This window comes from Haliotis asinina, chromosome 10 (assembly GCF_037392515.1).
Source record: "Haliotis asinina isolate JCU_RB_2024 chromosome 10, JCU_Hal_asi_v2, whole genome shotgun sequence".
In the NCBI taxonomy this organism is placed as follows: Eukaryota; Metazoa; Mollusca; class Gastropoda; order Lepetellida; family Haliotidae; genus Haliotis; species Haliotis asinina.
In genome coordinates, this window is record NC_090289.1 from 11,182,863 (window position 1) to 11,205,178 (window position 22,316).

General features: G+C 36.5%; 1 protein-coding gene and 1 long non-coding RNA gene across 2 annotated transcripts in view; one reads left to right on the forward strand and one right to left on the reverse strand.

Moving 5' to 3' along the window:
* LOC137298440 (uncharacterized) overlaps positions 1 to 8,184 on the reverse strand; it is a 105,888-nt gene extending 97,704 nt beyond the window's left edge. The window contains exon 1 of the long non-coding RNA XR_010957747.1: positions 8,057 to 8,184. This is a non-coding gene — a long non-coding RNA (uncharacterized lncRNA). The remainder of the gene's footprint in view (positions 1 to 8,056) is intronic.
* An 85-nt stretch (positions 8,185 to 8,269) lies between these two features.
* Positions 8,270 to 21,507, forward strand: LOC137298438 (homeobox protein Hox-B7-B-like). The gene is made up of 2 exons (XM_067830706.1): positions 8,270 to 8,871; positions 19,814 to 21,507. The coding sequence occupies exons 1-2, from the start codon at positions 8,355 to 8,357 to the stop codon at positions 20,128 to 20,130; spliced, it is 834 nt and encodes a 277-aa protein (XP_067686807.1). The 5' UTR covers positions 8,270 to 8,354; the 3' UTR covers positions 20,131 to 21,507.
* Positions 21,508 to 22,316: the final 809 nt, after the last annotated feature.

The window sequence follows — 22,316 nt, forward strand, 5'->3', positions numbered from 1 at the left end:
CACACACATACACACAAGGCATGTTTCCTGACATTTTCTTTGATTTTCCACGTGTATGTCCAAATTTCATCAGATGCCTCTGTAAACACATACAAATCCATTGTTCAGAATCCTGTAATCCTAATCCTTTCTCGGATTATGTTTAAATGGCGATACCGCAAGGTTCAGTCTACGATTTCTATCCTGACAATACGCATGGTCTGAGGCAGGGCAGAGTGCTTGGTCGTATCGACTTCCATGGTAGTGTATCGGTCAAGGTGCTGCTCGGTGATAGCCCTCGGCCAAAAGCCAGAAAAGTACCTATCTTTTAGGATCTCTCAGCAGCATTGAAGGTGTTATTCAGTAATTAGCATGACACCTCCAACCCTCCAAAAATTCTTGTTGAAGTAGAACCAGCGAAAGGAGGTATCAGGTTTCTAAAAACCAACTGGGTTCAGTCCACTGTTGAAACAGTGTCCACATGTTCATAGAGAAACTGCTTGAGTATTGATCACATTGTCTAAAGGGTGGTGGCAAGCACTGGTGTTCAACGTGGTCAAGATATGCAGTATGCGTGATAAGGCTGGATGTATCATATTACCTGATTTTGATGATATCTCTACATTTGGCCTAGGAGTAGTGAGAGGAATTCGCTTGTTCGATCCCAACCTGCACTTGCAAAAAGTTATAATATTCGCCTGTGCCGTATTTGATTATACACGAACAGTACAATGAACCGGCTTCAGTCCTTAAGAACTAAAACACAAGAGGATTGAATAAAGGCGAACAGGCTGTAGACCAGATTCAGTCCGTCTTGTGACCGGAAGAAGAAAGGTTGGTGTTTCAATCCAGCGTTAGCGTCGAGCCACAATATGCGAAAGATGGTACTTAATGTTACAGCGCCTGATTCGCGGTATCTAAGCGATGAACGTGTCAATGTATGTGCCAGTCTGTCGGATATATACTCAAGAACGAGGCTTGAACTTGGAAGTGAATTTGGGAGTGGGCTAACACACGCTGACACATCCGTACGCACGCACGCACGCACGTACGTACGTACACACTCACATATATACGCTACAATTCTCCCTTCTCATTCATTACTCTCTCGTTCGGTCACAACACCTCCAGTGTTTAATACTGGTTTAAATATAAGGATGAAACCCACATAGAAGAAAATATAGAGCAAACATCACATGTAAGCGTTAATATTCATCAACTAGACAGCACACAGGATGAAGAATTACACTTGATCCAATTTGCATAGAAACATCAGAAACAACTGTACGCCATTCATAATGTCAACAATATTTCAATGTACACAAAACCCAGAAAACACTGTGGGCATAGAATCCGTGAAAACGTGTCTACAAAATAAATGACATTGAAATAATGTCATAAGTGCATATGCATATCTGTATGCATCTTAATATAAGTCAGTTTTGATAATATGCCTCATATTACACCTTCCAATTACTGAACTCAATGTCCTGCAAGATAGTACATTAGTACATCAGACAATGAGACCCGTTACCTATAAACATTGTATGCCGCCATTATATTATATATTATCATTAGTTCATGAAAGGGGACAATCATCAAGCCCAACTAATTACTGGGCACGCTTGACCGCTGTCCAGATAAATTTTTAATTATGTTAGAAAGTGCGTATTGTGCAAATTATTAGGAACGGTGGCGGAATCAATAACCGCCATAGTGATATAATTTGTTAATGTAGTGCGCCAAAACTAGACAAGCAATAAACAAATGATAATGAGCTCTTTGCATATGAATGGTGTTACTGGTACACGAATTACTTCAATTACATGACGTTAATATTATTCAGTATTGTGAAGAGAACGCATTATAACATAAGAACGAAAAATTGTACAGTAGGTAACTGAACTGAACAAAACAATCACCTGATCTTACACTTGTCACCTTACTTTCGTTTTACTATCAAAAGTCCATTGATCGCGTTTTTTTAACATTTTGAAAAAAACCCAAGTTAACAAAATCTATTTCTGAAGGGCTACCACTGGAAATACTGATACATGATGACATTTTGGAAGCTGCATTCTGCTTGATGATCATTTGCAGTATCAACGAACACGTACATACAACAAACCAGATAGTACGCACCGGTGGTATGTTTATTTTATAACATAAGTCTTTGCTTGTCAGAATTTACAGAGCCTCCGTATCAGAATCACCAGACGCCATTACAGACGCCATTACAGACGCCATTACAGACGCCTTTACCATCAGAGATCCACAAGAGAGATAATATTGGGTGATGCTGGATATCTATTGACTTAACGGTTTGGCGCCACATGTTTTAAAAAATGAACACTTTCATTTTAAGATCCGTTTTTCACCATATTCACGTGTATCATTTTTCAAATTTCAGCAATAACGTATCGATAGCGCTGCACCTCATAAAACAGTTTTTGCGTGTAAACTTCCACCCATAAAGTTAGGATAATGCCATTTTAGATGGAACGCCCTTTGCAGAGATTCCATAGCGGATGGGTTGTCTATTTTTATTTCTTTCGAGATCTAGATTCGATCAATATGAATATGAACTCACTTATTCTCGTACGATCAATGTAATATTTTAGTAAGTTTTTGCTCACATGAAAACTCTTCTCGATATTACTTAGATGAGAAGGCAAGAATCAACATTATTTCACAGGCAATGTCGACCATAGAAAGGTGTCAGCCTAACTGACAGAACATATTCTCTAGTGGAGATATATTGTGCAACACAAAATTTGAGAAATTTATTTATTTTCAATGTGTGTTCTATTAAGATAACTCGCTGAAGATTAAATAAAACGTTTGGTTTAGACTTTTCGTTACGGAACATCGTAATGATACATGCCAGGTTAACTTGCGTTCAAATGAACCAGATGTTAAGACCCGAAAATGGAAATATAGATGTGACACAAATAGAGAAGAAGAGGAAGAAAAAGAAAGGTAGAAGGAGAAGAAGAAAGAAGAAGGAAAATGAAGAGTGAATTTCGTATGAAAGTCGTGAATATGTGTGACAAACTCACAGCTTCTGTCAGAACAACAAACTCCAAAGCAACCTATGTACGCAAAACATAAACATAAACTATTTTATCCAGACACGTGAAGATTTCCTAAATGACGTTCACTTTCCAGTGACTGAACTATGAAACTGTTTGTGTTAAGTAAACTGTCGAACAGCTCACAAACAAAGGCAGTACATACTCTCACATATCTCTCCAACAAACCTTTATCCATAACAACCGCAGCCTGGCTAACATAGGGAACACGAAGGGTCGTATCTTTGATTTACTGTCAACCAGTTCAGTCTTTTTACAAAGAACTAACATACAAACAAATACTTAAGGAAAAACATAAAAATGTCAAATTCAAAACAAAATAAGCTTGAAGTCGTGTTCCGTTTCTGTTGAAGCAAAAGTTTGAAATTCCGAGTGACTAATTCATTTCCACATGATTTGCTGCTGACTGTGTAGCCACCCCACAGCTGGGGGTAGGTTTATGGGTGTTTAAGTACCAACGTCGCCAAAAACGGAGAACATGTGATTGGGAAGCTTTAAAGTCTCTTTAGGATGTAATTGAAAGCGCTATGTTTATTGCACTGACGATCATCCGTGGTCGATTTCAAACAGTGTTAGATAGGTGTGTTCGGATCGCTTAAAGTGGGCAAAACGTCTGACAGTCTTTGCATGCATAACACATTTTATAAACACGTTTATATATTGTCATCCACGATGTCTGAAATGTGTCATATTGTGTTTCTTTGTAGTCAAGCATTGTCATGTAATATATGGTTATCTCTTTCGTCTAAGAAACAACTATAAATTGATCAAAGTTGCAGTTTCGACATCGTTGGGTTATATATTGTTGATCAAGTTATCACAACCGTTAAGGATACATGTAGCAGTGTCGCGCATCCGTTAAAACATTTCACAAAGTTCATTCTACAGTATCATTTCAGAGCAATGGCCCAAAATCTAGCTAAATATGTAGCCATTTGCTTATCTGCTAGATTACTGTGTTATCGTCCCCAAGCCATATTCATTGAATATCGCCCGACAAGCAATGTTTATGGGATCACTTACGAAATTTAAAATGAATTTACCTCACAGATTCGGTGTAACTTAAAAATAGCCCCAATTGAGGTCTACGTGCTTTCGGTCCTTCATCACTCTTGAAAGCTGGCTTTGGGACAGGACCGCATTACACTAATGAGCGAAACTTACATATCCGTGTTTTGGAGCTCAAAACGTTACATTCACAGAGTACACCTAACGAATTACTTGTGAATGTCAAATTAACGGTAACAAAATCCACATTTTTCATATTAGGAACTGGGGCTGTCTGGTGCTGAACTGATTCGACAAGCCAACAGAGTCATAGGAAGTCTGATGTCAGAATCATCGACTACACTTCACAAACGATATGAGACACTCACGTCAGTTCCTTGTGAGTGAGGTTTTATTTAAGAAAATGTTCATATTTTCATTTTGGAAATGTATATTGAAAAAGAAAAGGCTTTACTATTCATTACCATTCTAACATTTTTGGTGTCCTTTTAACATTAACTATATCCACGGCCTTCTTTACACTGCATATCGATGAACTGTTTTTATGCAATTTTCGATGTTTTATGGGTTTTATTCCTTTTAGACACAACACGGTGCATTTGCACATATCGCAATACAGGCTGCTGAAGAAGGATTGTTACTGTTTGTTTACGAGTACATTTATCTTTCGTTAATGGTGCGAGTTACAGTTGTCAGTTTCATTGAAATCAAGAACGAAATTTATGTCTCTCTCGCGTCAATTTCCATCTGCCTATTTCAGTTTTATTGCCACGTGTACCTTTAGAAGGAAAGAATATTCGACACAAACATCCTAATTGTACGCATCTAGATCTGATATTTTCAGAAGTGATCATTGTCTCTTTGTTAAACAAATAAACCTTTCCAGTATTTAGGTTTTCGGGTGATTTGTGCAATTAATACACAAACCATTAAGAAATATGGTATGTTTATTCTACAACATTCCATTTATCATTCTTAATAGCCAATGAATGCATAATGTCACGGATCTTGTAATACGAAAAGTAAAATATAATATAACCCACATCGAATATTTATCACTTCCGTTCTAACATTGCAATGCATAACGATATACATAAATATACAATTTGAATTTCCTCATTCAAGGGCATTAAACGAAATTCGTTTCTGAGCATATTATCCAAGGCGAGCGCCACACGCTTCCGCTCTCTTATTAATGCATAGTGCTACTGCAGGGTATGACATTTTCATGCAATAAATAAATTTGACATTACCACGGCTCCTTCATTTCGTAGTGAGAGGAAGATGTCACCCCATGGGCCAATAAGCCAGTTTTCTCTCTGGGTGGAAGTAGCTGCTATGACTGTATCAACATAACTACTGACAGACCGAGGCCAAAGGCGGGGGAACTCATGCTAAGATGGTGTCAAATATTTAAATGTATTCCTACAAGTGCTTAACGAATGTTCCTCCGTATCTTTGCCCAGCTGAAACGGGACCAATCTCTTCTCAGATGAAATATCTGAGCTTTCATATAGAAATTTTCTTTCGGTTTTATCTGGAAACTCGATATCCATTTTCCATTTATAATATGTTATGATCTGATTACTATCTAGATCATAACAGATCATTCGGTTTGAAGTAAAGCATGCCAGGTTGTCATCAAAGGTTTGTGCAGGAGCTGAATATGTGGCAAATGCTCTATAGCAGTGTTGCATAAATGCCGCGACACATTGTAAATTTATCTTGCATAAACTATTAAATAATATATCTCAGCTAAATGGAGTGAGTCCTTTTGAAGTGTATACAATATCGTGTACTACCCATGTGTAACAAGTATCATCTTGCCAAACATCCCACGAAGGCGAATATGTAAAACATTACAGTCATTAGAATAAAATAAACAACAGGTTCTAATTATTCACATTTTACGAGTGAACCAGTGATTTAATTACCTCCAAGATATGGCTTCACGCGTAAACGTTCATTGGATCTATTGCTATTATTTATTCATTGACAACATTCATGCGGAAAATCTTAGACAACACAGCCAAAGGAAAAACAATGCCTATTGAGCAGGTCATGTTTTTTTTCATCGTTTCAATTTGTATGTTTTCACAATACGTTAAGTAGATGAAAAATATTTCTAAACCTGTTTGTGCACATGTTTGTATTTTTATACAGTGTCAACATGTGGAATGTATTCGATTTTGTCGCACACAATAACACCGAGTAATTACCATAGATAAATATTATGATATGATTGTCCATAAGCTTTTGTTTATTCACTGAAAACTAATCGTTTTAAACACAAAATGTTTTAGGCATGTTTATATACCAAAATATTCATCTGTCGAAGGAAGGTCTTTAAATCACCTAAAATGTATATGACATATGGCAGCAACAGATATTTGTTTCTAAAAGCAGGCAAAAACCTTACTAACCAGTCGTGATTGTGTGTCTTACACAACACCATACCCCAATTTCATTGTCTGTGTTATGAGCTATGCAAAGCAATTCTATAATCATTATTATATCATATTTATGTCCAATGTAGAAATATCTACCTAAGTTCAAAAGTGTATATTGCATGTGGTGTATATTTCGTCATACATAATTCAACATTCCCAGCATGCACGATCTTTGACTGATACATGTACGGTGGAAACTAACACCATCGAGGAGGATTCGCAATAAATCATATTTCTATTTATATATACTATATCTGACAAAAGGGCTTTCTTTTGAATTTGCAACATTTTCGGTTGCTATGTTTCTGAAATTGTTGGAATCAGGTGCTATGCGTTTGCATACAAATTTGAAATTAAAGCGTCATATATGTTGTGACTGTCTGCATGTGAAAACACTATCTTCATTTTCCGAATACCAATACGTCTTTATCGAACTTCGGTGTTACTTGGTTTGCATAGCTTTTATGACAGCGATAAAATATGTACGTATATAAGAAACAACAAAATATTACATCACTTACAATTTCTTTATTTAATAAAATTCCGTATTGTCAGTTTTGGTAAATTTGGAGTACCTGAAACAAAACATGGTAAGTTTTTAGGAGGAATTTTATTAACATTGGCGTGTGTATACGAACTATAATACGGATATCACAGCATAAAATGAAAGAAGTGTTTTCTCTTCAAAAAAAAATATCTTCCACGAAATTATAAAGAAAAGATAATATAAAATTCTTTAAATTTTTTTAAAATCATATAAACAATGTTTGACAAAATTAATTTAATACAGCCCCTCCCTCTAACACTATTTAGTACAATTTATCCTATGCAAAATTATTAAAATGAGCCGGCATTCTCATTCATGTGGAAATATTCATGCTCATTCGACACTATCCAAATGTACGAAAAATCATTTCGTCCGTGAAATGTACATGTTGTAGATGACAACTTCTCCGAAATTGACACCCATGTACACAATGGAGGAAGCATAACTGTTGAACTTCGACATGACACGTCTTTGACGGGTCAACGAAAGGGTTGTATTAGGGTTGCTAATGATAGAATGATAGGGGTTGAGGATTATCGCCTATCAAAGTCTGTTCACAAGATAATAGAGATGCATTTGACTCGACAAACCGTAAGCTCTCATTCTATCTTCTCTGGATCCGTGGAACCTGATCCCCCATAAAACAGTTCGCTTACAGAAGTGGGGATATTTTATTACAGTCCTCAATGACTGGCCATTGAAAGGTATTGCACGCTGTCGGCTACCGATTGTCTCCCAATGGTCATAAACTCGAAATCGTTGCTAAATAAAATCGTTACGACTGATGCATTCTTATGAGTGAAGTATTATCAAGTCGTAAATCCTTTATTGCAAGATCGGGACAAGTGTGTCTTAGAGAATTAATTCAATCTCGAATGCCCATTTTCATTAAACATGCCGACACATTTTCGTTAAATTTGCTTCGTTTTGCTTCTTTTCCAAATCGCGAGTGAAATAGGAAGAAACGGGTACTAACTCACTTTGGCTAGAATTCCGTCAGAGTCCGCTGTTAAATAGCAGGAGCAATGCGTTGAATTCATTCTCCACCTCGTGTCATTCATCAGTCTCACAACAAAAAGGTAAGCCCTTCAGACGCACAGGTGCGTTTCTCGTGAGACGATGCAGGTCACGTGGTTACGCCGCGCCGTCTGATTGGCTGTGAGGTTCGCGTCATACAGCCGTCGGCTGCTATCCTTTGGTGGGGGTGGTTTGCAGATTGGACATGTTGAAGGGACTTCGAAGCACAAATCATTTGTCGAGATAAACTGCCTCAACGGCATGAGCTCATACTATAGTAATATTTTGCCTGGGCCTTCTGGTGGCACAGCGGTCCATATGGACCAGCCACTGTATCACAGTGATACAAAGTTGGAAAATATGTATCTTCCGAATTCGCCACAAATGTCTTATGACAGTTCGCCGCTATATGGCACAGGGACTTATATGCGCTACGGAGGTTATGAGCGAGTTGAACCACGAACAACTGACATCAAACCTCAGCAACAGCAACAACAACAGCAGCTAGCGAGTTGTTCACCGCCAGCGTCGGCTCAATATCCAGTGTATCACAATGCAACGGAAAATATATATGGGACATCGTTCGAAAACAGAATGGCAGACTGTAAAAATAGTGATGGGTGCCCTCCGAACCAAATGCCACCTTTTTATTACCATCCGCAACAACAACTCGGCGGAATGCAAGAGGTGACGAACAGTCCCAATGGCTATGGTCCATTAAACGGAATGTCTTCGCAAAATATGCCTGTGTACCCTTGGATGAGGCCAGCGAATGGAGGTATGTATAATCACCGTTATTTCATATCACGAAACAAGATATGTCATGAAATGTATCCAATATGTTGCAGTTCTACAGTCATTGCCAATATTGTAGCTCTCACCGTCTGTGTAATACACTCCGCGGTCTAGTCTCGAAACGGCAAAAATACCCCTACGTGTTATGAATGAATCGTAGAAGTAGGTTAGCCATCAACAGTTTAAGTTGAACGTCAGTGTATGACTACCGCGTTTGTGCTACTCAAGGATAAAACACAGACTCTTTGCATATTCATCCTGTATATTTCACAATGTATATGACAGTTTGTGCACGAGATATGTATTCTGAATTATGCATTAATTGGATAATAGAACACGTGCAAAATGCTTTCTGTATGATAAACATACGGTAAAATTCTGCCATACTTTGTTCCTCTGCTTTCAAATTATGGAAGAGGTTTGCACGAAACAAAGCCGAATGAGAGACAATGTCAATTTCGTGTTCCCTGAAATGTAATGGTGTTGATTTCAATGGCTTCGCTATTGATTAGTGCGAATATCACTATTCAGAATAGCGCGAGGCGTCTGAAATTGCTTCGCCATAATGTGAAAACGATAAAAAGGAATGAATGAAAAAAGAGAGAAAATAATTAAATGCAGGACTTGTAGAAAATGCTTGAAATAGAGAGGACTGATATTTTATAGGGATTTATATCAATCGAAAATGGTTGTTATTTCATCAAAATTACATCAATCAAACTTTTAAATTATCAATAGTTTTAGGCGTTGATTAAACTTTGAATGATGGTTCAGTCTACTTGATAAAACCCAAAGCATAAAAATACATTTATTTTATAATACTGGAGTACACACAACAATACAGGAATACATACAAACATACACAAACGCTGACAACTAGCATCTGTATGATGTCCATACATATTAGTGTACTTCCATATGTTTAACAACATGACCTCCCTGTCAGCATGACTCATCCCATGCCCACCACAGACTTGTTGATTTCTTACTACATCAAGCACATATCAACAAGACATATCTTGTTTGATAATGTAGCCATGTCAAACAATCAAGCATACAGTGAATATGGCAAGCACATGTGTTCATTCATGGTTTGTTTCACGACTTGATTTGAACGAAACTGTAACTGATACGAATGGTATATTTTTCAATTGCTATCCAATTATTTCATCATAAGTGTATCAAGTAACGATACCTGGCAATATTCTCGTCAAATTGTTTAAATAAAATACAGAAGTCAACTGCTTTCTTTCACTAAAGAGTATGAGGTGATATGGTTTCATGTTCACTATAGGCATGTGTTCAATGTTCATATATTTAGCACGTTATATAATATGAACATGGACGTACTGATACAAACACATACATCACCAGAAATAATCAAATGTAAACACAAAAGGTATCCATATAAAAACTAGATCTGACCAAAATATTACAAACCCTAGAAAACCTTGCTGGTTGTAAACTTTCGCCGACATAATGCAAACATGAACGAACCATGATACCCTGATGATACCTTCATGATACCCGCATGATACCCTCACAAAATACGTCATAATAATACTCATTTATTACAGTGTTTTGTTACAAAGAAGGTCAATTTTATAGCCGGGCAGGTTTTACACCGATTTTCTTAATATGTATCCAGCATTAGACAAATGTAGGCCTGCGTAGATCCATAGAATGTAGTTGTCCACAGGCCGATGTCAATTTGGGGAAAATGTACAGTTAAGCATATGTATATGAACAAGACATTGGCCTTTTGTCACCATTTACTGGGTCATATGAAATGTACGTAAACAGACAACGCTAAATAGCCTCAAGCCTCGTGGCTTTGTCAGATGACTGTTGAATAGGATGTTCCCTTACTAAAAGGAAAACCTGAGTTGTGTTGACACAAAAAACACAAGGTAATAGCAACATGCAGTTTAGATATTATGGTTATGAAACGGGTTTGTGCTCAGTATAAATGACCATGTAATGAGTTTGTTGTGATATATTTTTCATCAAGATCCTTGTGATAAAATCAATTTCATTTTGAATAAATTCATTCACGCATCGTATTTCTAATCTGAGACGCGTAACCTGATAAATTACCGTTATTAATATGATCGGAACATGCTTTTTATTTGATGTGAAACAACTGTGTAGGAAATAACAATATTATAACAATAAAACCGAACACGTTCAACGCGCTCTGTCGTGAGAAGCAAGGCGAAAAGAAGGCGCTAATGATTAATGACTGTTTTTCAAAGACACGAAATAAACGCGGCCATTATGATAGTACGGCGCTCTCTGATGTATATCACACACACCTTGAAGTGTGTGAGAGGAACGTACTACAATACGAAACCCAACAAATAGGACCCCACAAACAGTTGAAATAAATCACCTCGCCTCTTCGCGTTTTGGCTATCGCGAGTGTGTAGGTATTCAGCGACTCCTGTGGTCTACAAGACAACTACCTGTTATGCTATTGTACATTTCAATCCCAAATGTAGGATTGAAATGTATATACTCTTGCAAGAATACATTTATGATACACATTTGAGACGGTTATGTACATATGCCAAAACAGGTCAACCTTGGTCGCGCCGTGTACATGTATTACGGAGCGGTTTCATACCGTTAGGAGCGGTTGAGATGGGTATGATTGACTGCAATGCACAAGCGAAATGATGATTTTTGTGTTGCTAACTGTCTGAAATGTACAACCTTATGTAAATATCTCAATGCACTGGAGAGCATGAGAAAACATGTCGTAAAGGGAAGGTCTAACGGTGATATTTCATATGGACGCTGCGCTGTTTATCTAACCAATCTGACTAGATATACATTGTTTAGGTCAGTGTTTATTTCTAGTTAAACATCAAATACATGTTTAACCAAATAATCACCTTGTATATACAATCCATGAAATTTATTGTGCGTTATATGACGTGGCTATTCACCGTAGGTTCAATGGCTAGTAAAGTGTTCGCACGTCGTAAAACGATAAAAGTGTCCAATAAAACTAGTATTATTTCTACTTATTCTTCTTTTAGTAACCCGTGTTGTACTTTTCTGCTTCTGAGGTGTGTACAGGGTTAATCCTTGTTTAAAATAGCATTTAGTGATTATGATTAATTCATTTAGCAAATGTAATAAAAGGAGAATGACTTTCCTAACACTATTACCATCTCCCTCGGTTGCAATAACGCGTTAATAAAACGCAATTCGTAATATAATAAAACGTATTCGGTCGATGTAGTAGCATGACTTCAAAAGCAGATAACATAAAACACGAGAAAAAATATTCGCATGATATGTATTGATAATGTTATTTTTCCTATGTATATATCCTATAAACTTTGTGTAACATCGCTTAAACAAATCGTCCTCACTGAACGTTTAAGGGCTTAAATTTTAAATGAAATTTACTTTGAATAGAAATGTTCACTAAACGGAAATAAAGCGAAATGCCGCTTTAAAGAGCGTTCCTCGTCTCTTCGTGCGGCAAATATAGACAAATTCAGTTTATAGAAGCCATTTTGTTAATTTCACAATACTCTCCGATCGATAAAGAGGGACTGGAATAAATGTCTTGAAAGATGCTGTTCGGGGGGAAAATGTTTATTTTGCAGAATTTGTAGGCAAAGCGAACACAAACTGGGTGTCATTACTTCAAGGAAACAGCCCTGCATGTTTCAGCCAGCCTGGAAATTCATCCTGAGGTGCAAATGTCACAGGAATTGTAATTTCTTTGTGAAGCAATTCTTTTCACTATCAAACGATGAATACACTGACCCAAAAACACTCTGATTCAGACCTAAATAGAGCGAAATCCGTCTCAATTCCCTTCAATGTACAATCGATGGTTTGAACGAAGGCGAATGGGGAAGTGCTGATTTATGGTAAAGTGCACAGAAGATAAAATATTGCAGCGATGGTTAAGCCCGGCACTGGGATATTGATCGCAAAATGACGAATGAACAAATAAAAATGTAATTAGATTATGAAATTTGATTGGGCGTTTATTCATTCTTTCTATCTGTGGTTTTTGTTTCAATTATCCGTCGTGTAATTCTTCTGAAACCGATTCATCAAGTTCCAGAGAAAAGAAAACGATATTCTGTACATTTTTTGTGAAGTATATTGGATTGAAAATTAACACATCAAACATAATTTGAATAATTTTGTTAATATTCGTACCAAAATTGTTTTATTCTTATCGAATCACATTATGAATACAAATTAGGCAAAATTTGCAAGAAAGATTAAAATTATTACTCCATAACGTGTTCCATACACGTTCCATGCACTTCGTTGTGTTTTGTTGTATTCTCCGTTAAAAAAAACAAACAACAAATTGGTCTCAGTTTAGCAAAACGTTAAATGCTCCAAGCAAGGCTGGTTATCGTGAATGTTCCTTATGGCCGTTGTCAGTCCAAACACATTGAGATATTCACCTGTAATTGGGGGTTGTCGATTTCAATAATACATGTCACTGAGACATGACTTTCTTATCAAGGTCTATTTCACATCATTTCACATCAGCATTTTAGGTCAAAAGAAGTTGTTCACTTAATACCTATTTAACGATGAAAGTAATTTCGCGTAATGCCCAGTTAATTTTGGAAAATAGATGGCTTTTTGTAATCGGTTATTGGATATACACGTTTATTCATTTGACAAGGATCAAAGAGGGTTAGTCTTTTACACCATGATTTATCTGATTTCTCACGATTCCCCATCTTTAGCATCCATTTCTCTTTGAAAGAAACCGAAGCTTAAACTACCATCGACCAACGAAATTAACACTCCCATAAGACACGTATGGGTTATGGAATAGCCTGTCAAACCGCCCAGGAGGGATGTTTGTTTTCGCCCTCCTTGAAATTGACCACTCCGCTACCGATGTCGGTTTCACTTCATCATCTCTACATATGGGAACTGCTGTCAGACGGCGAAATGACTTTATAACCCTTTTCTATTCGTTTGAAATCAACAACTTCTAAACCGAGCGCTGATGGGGGTTTACAAGCTTGACGCTAGATTTCTTTTATTGCATCAGGGTGGTGACATGTTGAAATAGAGCTCGGCTTCTAATGGCCCGGAAAATGTATTTCGCTTAAAAGTGAGAATTTCCTTTTAACTCCTCCATGAGCCTGTCAAACCCTGGTCAGGGGTACACTGAGAAATAGTTCCAAGACACTTTAAAAAGCTCTCTCACTTTCAGAATTTCATTTCCTGACTTTCACTAATTTTAAACTACACCGAAATCCAATTTTGATCGATCTTGTCATCATTGTAGCAGTGTTTAAAGCAAGAGAAAATATCTCACCATCGCCTTTTTACGTCTTGACAGCTTTCTCCTTCAATCGTATCTTTGAGTATTTTTCAATTGTCATAACTGTAAGTTTTCTCCTTGAAACGGCTACTTTGTGGTCTATAAGAACAGCAACAAGAAACTTCACTAAGTTGTACCCCACGCATCGATAACGCAGGTTTTCGAAGTGCTTAAAGTCACGTGATGGTTTGAAGTCATTTAAACGTAATTAGTTTACCTTGTACTCACGGTGAACAAGTTCTAAATAGGGTAAATGTGGATATTCACCGAAAATCGTGGCTGTTTCAGAAAAATAACCTTCACACATGAATTTATGGAAACATACTTAATGATCTCTGACAGATTCGTTAAGTGAATATGTATACGAACTTAATCATTTCGGCCATGTGCATAGAGACCCTTTATCTGAAAACACGAACATACGCAGCGAAAGCCTCAGTTAATTGGTTAAAGAAGAGTATTACAACAAAACAAGAATGTTATACATAAAATATAAGTTGATGGTTTCAAGGATCCAGAAAAAAGAGATCGTTTAGCGATTCAATAAAACACAAACATGTATCCATATTTAAATCAGAAGATTATTTTTTTAAATGACTTAAATGTTCAGCCACTTTAAAGCACAACTGTTCAAAAGGAATGTGATGAAAATGTTTCATTTAGGAATTTATAAGAAAGCGAAATACAATTTCTATAAGATAGAAACGTTTCATACTATTTTGGTCTCTTTTGGAATCGTTGCAGTTGTAGTTCTGTGCAATACATTAATTACAGCATTAAGGCCGAAAATGTTATTCTTCGCGTGAATTGTCAGTGACACAATGATAATTCATAATTCGTTTATTTGACGAAAGTAATACGCCGCAGGTGTACAAATTGAGAGTTTCGGACATAGGTTGTGAAGACGAGTCCAATGAATATTACAAGAGACCTTAAAGCAATCCACTTTGCAACAGGCCAAGCGTTGGGAAAGTGTGACTACCAGTCAAGCATAGTCCCAAATCATTCATTATGGAACCTTCAATTTATATTTAGACCTGTGACCTATACCGAAGCTCCTTGTCTCAAAACAAACTTTGGCATTTAACAATCTAGCTTTCAATCAATAGTCTAATATCTGGATTATTTTACAGACGAAGCTAATTGATAGGCTATTGTTGATTTCACCGTGATCATGTTGAATTTCTTGTTGGGATCTCATCTTACCAAGGCATATGGCTTTCGGCATCTATTGATTAACGCCCGGCTTATGCAGAATATATCGAAATCGACATCGCTATGAGCGAATTGTCATGCGATGTGACATCGATCAATTTCAGCATGAACAATTCTCACTAAGATATGGCTTTTAGCTGCATAATGTAGTTTTCTTGAACCAGACATGAGACATAAGGAAAACAGAATTATTCATTTCATCAGCCGATGAGTTACAGATACCTATTTCAACTTTAGTAGAGAGGAAATCACAATTATTTGGTATCACAGTAGTTCATCTTATTTGTTCGAACAAGGGTAGAGAAGATATATTGGTGTGATATTTTGTGTGTGAGACTTTAACGATTGAGGGCACCCACTAAGTCGGTGAAACGTGCCACAAGGGGATACTTTTTAGGCAAGTGTGCTGTGTATGATTCGTAATTGATGGAGAGATACTTTCCAGTTAGATAAACACTCATGGATTATTCTTATCATTATTATTATTAATAATATTATTGTCTTTGCAATTGGGCTACAGGTCAGGTTTGGTTTGTTTAATTCCGTCAAACTTATATGACACAAACACTTAAACAATTACTGTAAGTGTTCGTAATACCCTGTGGAATACCCTCCACGCAAAGTATTGTGAATTTCCGTAGGGAATGGATGTGCTGTTTCTCACAACCAAAATCCACACAGAGTAGCGTTTGTGTTTACCACGCGGACATTAAAAAGCTCCCGGGTTAAACTTTCACGCTAGAGAATTTGCTTTTAATGATCAAAAAACACATTAATTCTGTCCTAAAAGACATCAGTTTCGCCCAATCCGCGTCGGCCAAGAACACGTATATACCCCACTGTTATTGTGCTTGTTTTCTTTGTTCTTTTGTATGGTTTATAAAATTTAATTTAATTCAATTTATCTGATGATATTTACATTATAGTGCGCGGGAGTAATTATATCTTCAAAAATGTCCAGTGTACGCACTGTATTTCTAGAAGTCGTTAAACTTTCTGAGTAAATGAGAACAAATCCAAAGCTTGAAATAAATTTAGAGCTTCGTTACAGTGAATATAGGGATACCTTATATGAACTTTATGATGCATCAGACTGACGAATTAAAATATTCCCCACGACATTACGGCGTTTCGTGCTCCTTTTTTCATAATTTATACACACGAATCTTTGATTGACATTTGAGTGACAGGTAGTTTCGAGGCATCACCGATGTTTTCCGTTTTGAAATAGGTTTCATTATTTTATTTTCAGAAATGTGAAAGAGAAAAGACAATGTCTATCAATAAATGTTTTTGTCGTCATCATTCATTATTCAAAAGCACACGCTGAAATAAACTTTGTTTTAATGAATTAGCCCGCAGCCTCTCAAAAATAGTCCGCTACATTGCAAATAAACGTAATAACTCACTGCTTGCTCAAAACAATAATGTATTAAGTTCACGAAATTGGCCAAATCTCATTCTTGTCCACATAGAACACATTTTTAACTATGTTTAAAGTATTAGGCTCTTTTGTTACGAAAACCTTAATAGAGATTATACCCATTCGTCTGTAAATATATGTTTGCGTATAGATATGAACAGTGATTTGTTTGTATCTTGTGTTCGATATGTTTTGGTGTGTGCATGTGCCGATAATGTCGACGTCGGTGTATTCATCTCTTGTGTTTCCATGGTGTAGAGTCGTCTTGAATACATTATTCATTCTTTCCCTCACGTGCCATGCATTATGAATTATCATTTACGTGTATCGGACACTAACATCACACGTTTCCCGTAACTTCATGTCGATCTTGCCGTACCAAGTCACATCGCCATCGTATCATCAAATTCGTAAAATTCAGAAAAACTTAATTGAAAAAAAAGATGAATTTGACCTGATATTTTTAAGGTGTTAAGTGTTGCAGACATGCAACGCATCGCGTAACATTAGGCCGTTCTATCCGTACCAAGTCATTTCCCGTCGTATCTTCAAGTTCGTAAAATACAAAAAAAAAGTAATTAAAGAAAAACAATTTGACCTGACATTTTCAGCGACGTTAAACTTGGCAGATATGTAAATTTCAAACCATCCTGTCGTTGCAAGTCACAATGTATTTGCGTCCTCAAATTCGTAAATTTAAAACAACAACAGAAAAAAAGAAATATAGAACTGACCTGGCATCGTTCGTTTAGTTTAACGTGACAGATATTTGTTACATACAAAACTTGAATTACAAATATGTAAAGCCTTTTATGAGGCTGCCAGTGTCCCTGTAAACATACTTAGAATTATGACTAGTTTGTTAAAATGTCGTAAACCGAAGAAAGAAAGTACAACCTATGCTTCATAGTAGCTTAAACTAAATCATTCAACAGATCATTATTTAGTGGTAATAGTTTGTTTACCATAAACATGTCTGTGTTATTTATCTTAAGTTTACAGTGTTTCGGTAGCAGGTTTCAGCCAAGTAACGTTTTGATGACTTTCGTAAAGTCTTGATCCAATTGATACATTCCTTTACCCGGCACTTTACTTGTTTGACACTGGAATCAATGCCTTTCACTCGTTATATCAAAGTTTGATTTATCGCTTTTATGACATAAATCTTCCCACGATGGGTTGATAAATCTCACTCGGTCATCCTTCACACCAGCAGACCATTCAATGAGACTAATGTTTGGTAAATAAACATGCCCCCAGCATTTCATAAATCACAGCATTCGATATAAAACGAAATTTCTTTACTGACAATTTAATGAAAGGGTTTAGCCTAATCCTCAACAAGGAACAAAAATCACTTCTAATCACACCTCATGATGTTCTATCGTCAAGTGTCGTCAAGCAATTATTCCAGTAGCACTTAGTTTTATTGCCTGTCTGGGCATTTCGCAAACAATAGCCAAGGCGAGAGAATTGCAATTATCTCCCTTTGGTAATAAACCGATTAACACACCCTGTATATTGTTTTCAAGTAGCCATCGAAATCTTTGTCTTTAATTGTCAACATGTGACTGCTGTCAAATTTATTCGACTCTGTCACCGAGTCATAAATGCCGAATAGGCGCCAATACCCACAACCGCTGCCTTTGCACTTACATATTGAGGTCGGATGTATATTTCTACCGAGATAGCAGACAGCATAGTATGTGCCTGGGAGATCTTTAACTCGCACGGCGTTGTTACCTCGTGTCGTCAAATCGAGTAAATGTCGCTCGGCTGTCCGCGACTCTGGACGTATTCTTTTACCGGTTTTAACGCCTTTGATCATGTAGTTTGATTTATTGATTTCACTTGGGACAGGTAGGGTAGTTCCCTATAGCCCTGTCTGTTTCCTATTAGATAGCATCGGGTCCAGAATCAAAGAAAACTCCCGCACACTTTTATCCCATGCTGACGTTTACGGTTCGCTAAACTCGAGACAGAGCTGGTAAGGATCACCGCTCAGTCATAATACTTTGGGCCTACCGAAAATCGGATTGTGGAGCTTTTCTTGCTGTAAATACTCTACGTGTGTTCATATTACTAGTCAAGGGTAATAATCGGAAGAGCGCTGAGACAAGCTTTTGTAATGCAACGGGCCATTAAGGCATATGTAGGCTTAGAGACAGAAATTAAATCATCAAAAATGCATACGTATAAAAACAGATGGTTTAATACACTGTCGCTTAGTGCGAGGTTTCACTTGTTTACCGCATGAGCGGGTTTGAAAAAAGGGGCGGTTTTGCTCGATTTCAAAACTAGCAATAACATGTCGGTGTTTGGTCGTCGGAAACTTCAACTAGGAGCTTTGTTGATTGTCTAGTACAAAGTGTCAATGACATTTTTCATGATGTACGGATACAGTTGGTTCACTGAAAAGTGATACGTTCAACAAACGACACTTGACAAATCATGCAGACCTATTATGACATTCCATCACCAGTTGCACATTACATTGAGAAATAAGGTAGTTCAGCACAAATGCATGTACGCATTGATATGTCTGGTTTTATGTAAATTAATAATATATTTACTCACTGATCATATCAATATTATAGATACACAATATCATTTTTGTCTATAATATCTATAAATATCGATATGATATGTTAAATCTATAGCAATAACATCATAAACATGTGCGTAGTTTTGCATTCAAAGAAAATGAAACACGTTATTAAATAATGGAAACAACACTGATGATTATTCTAATATTTTTCACAGTATAAAATGTATTCATTACATTCATTTTCAGAAAAAAATCTGGACCAATGGCAATGCTGATGAGCAGCGCGGAAGTCAATACACCGATTAATATGACACAACTTACTTGCAAAATGTGTAGGATCGTATAAATATATATAATTTGTAGATATCTTTAAAAAAATGTGAACTTACATGTTTTTCTATTGATTGCAGAGGTGCATTTTGAACAGAAACGGACAAGACAAACGTATACAAGGTACCAAACTCTTGAATTGGAGAAGGAATTCCATTTTAACCGGTATCTCACTAGGAGGAGAAGGATTGAGATTGCACATATGCTGGGACTTACTGAACGCCAGATTAAAATCTGGTTTCAAAACCGACGAATGAAATGGAAAAAGGAAAATAATTTACAGAAGCTTACAGGTCCCGATAAAAGCATGAAGGAAGAGTCACTCTCACCCCAGAGCATCACAAACAGCACCCCCATAAACATGAATGTCCCATCGCCCCAGGACTCGACAGGGTAGGGTGCTACTCCCTTGCCACTCCCACTTGAAACCACAGAAAACGAGAAATACAGTCTCGGTATATCCTCAGGGTAAATGTCTAAACCAGTTGATCTTTGAACTCATTTTCTTTGTCAATTTGAGTGATTCAACTGTATCGGAGACTCGAATGCGGGTGGATTTTTGTCCATTCGTTCGAACCGTGTACCTCGATCGTTAAAAAGGACATTTAAGCCACCTCAAACTTTACAAAGGAGGACGATGCCCGTACGGATTGGTGATGATTCTTGCAAGTGTGATCAGGAAATAGACTTGAAATGTACAAGATGAAATTGACAAAAAAGTGCAATTGACAGTAATAGACACGATATGTGTTTCTCATGCCCCTGAGCCAAGCTTCAATTCTTACATTTGAAACGCTGATATTGTATTACCTATGGGTTAATCCAGCTTTCATCGGTCATTATCCATCTTCAAACAAAAAATAGTATCTTTTTAAATATCTCAGAATGTTCCTGGTCCTTGCAGTGTAATACCATATCGAAATTCAGTTAAAACTGAAACACATTAGATTATCTTCGATATTCAAATGACGTTAGGATGAAAGGGAAGAGAGAACCATTCGCCAAAAAAACTAGACCAAATGAAGACTCCCATTAATTGTCTGGAAAATGTTAGCCAACATTTTCATATATGTAAACTATTGCGAATTGTTTGTTCCATATACCTTTTTACGAATAATTGTTGTCCAACCAATTTATTTAAGTCTTGAATGTAATTTCGTGATAATTGTCTACATAACACATTTCGAGGGAGTAAAACTTTATGCTTTTAGTTACCATTCCGGTTTTATTCAACCACCCACAAACCCGTGTATCGGGTTGTGTGTTTTATATATACAATGCTGGAAATTCAGTGTTTGAATGCATATTTCTAGGGGTTGTATTCGTTGATTGCATAACAGTAGACGAGAATTTTTAATATGTAATATATTGCCTGTGTTGGTTTCAGCACAATATTGAAATCCTCAATGACAAACCGTTGACTTAGTAATACAAGATGCTCAAAAGAAATTCATGTTCATCAAACGTCCCAAAACATTAACGTTATACATAAAACAAGTAAAGCCCAACAGTGATGAAATGTAAATATATTTATGATTTTAAAACAATAAATAGCCACAGGCCTAACTGGCCATTTAGTGCTATTCTGTGTTGTGCGCGCAGGCGAGGAAAAAACTCGGTTCATCATTTTTTTGCAAAAACGAGAATTATGAATATATTTTGTTATTTGTATATTCATTTCCATTTGTCAATACCAGTAGTCAAGATTAGACGTTTAAATTATCAACTTACGTTACAATATCATCTTGTTTTCAATAAATGTCATATCAGTTTACCGTCTTGTGTCTGTTATTTTTCAATTTAATTCTATTTTGTACAGCACCAGCTGCATCCGTCATCATAAGTATATTATTTGACAATTGATCAGATGCTCTTTTCTATTCAGTGTTCTACATTTGTTAAATATTCATGCCTTTTCTACCAAGGCTAGACTTTATAGATCTCTTTCTTATGAACACTAAATCACCGACATTCACTAACAAATTTGAAAACAACTGAATCCTCAAATATTATACCACAACATGCACCGTCGACTGTTACTTTACACGACAAACTGTTTGCTAGGTCGCCCTATTGTAATTATTCAAATTTACATGTGTTTAATAGTCGGTCTATATTGTCGAGGGTACACAGTACATTTGAATTACGTAAGTATTCAGCTGAAAACACTAATTTACAAAGTCCCCTTTTGGGGCACGGTCAAAGGAATATATGTGTTTTGAAACAATTCCAACTTATGTTATAGTATCACAAATGCAGCCGTGATACTATAGATATAATTGTTCAAAACACACCTGTATGTTTTGAACACAAATATGCACAGTAATAATAATATTTTTCGTGTTATAACAAATGTTAAGCTGTTTGACGTAAATTCACTTTGATGTATATTTATGTGAAAATTCAACTTAAATTAAATTATGCCTGCAGTGAATCGGAATGTCAGTTTGCATGTGAGATTCGTGTTACAATAAACATTTTAAAAACTGACATCTTCAAAATCAAAAATAAAAATTATTCACCCACAAACAGACGACATAGACTATGTTTATTGCAATCACACAGGATGTCAATTTCGTTTCT

Coding starts and splice junctions, on each gene's coding strand:
- LOC137298438 (XM_067830706.1), top strand. CDS start 8,355: ATGAGCTCATACTATAGTAATATTTTGCCTGGGCCTTCTGGTGGCACA. Junction 8,872..19,813: donor GATGAGGCCAGCGAATGGAG/GTATGTATAATC, acceptor TATTGATTGCAG/AGGTGCATTTTGAACAGAAA.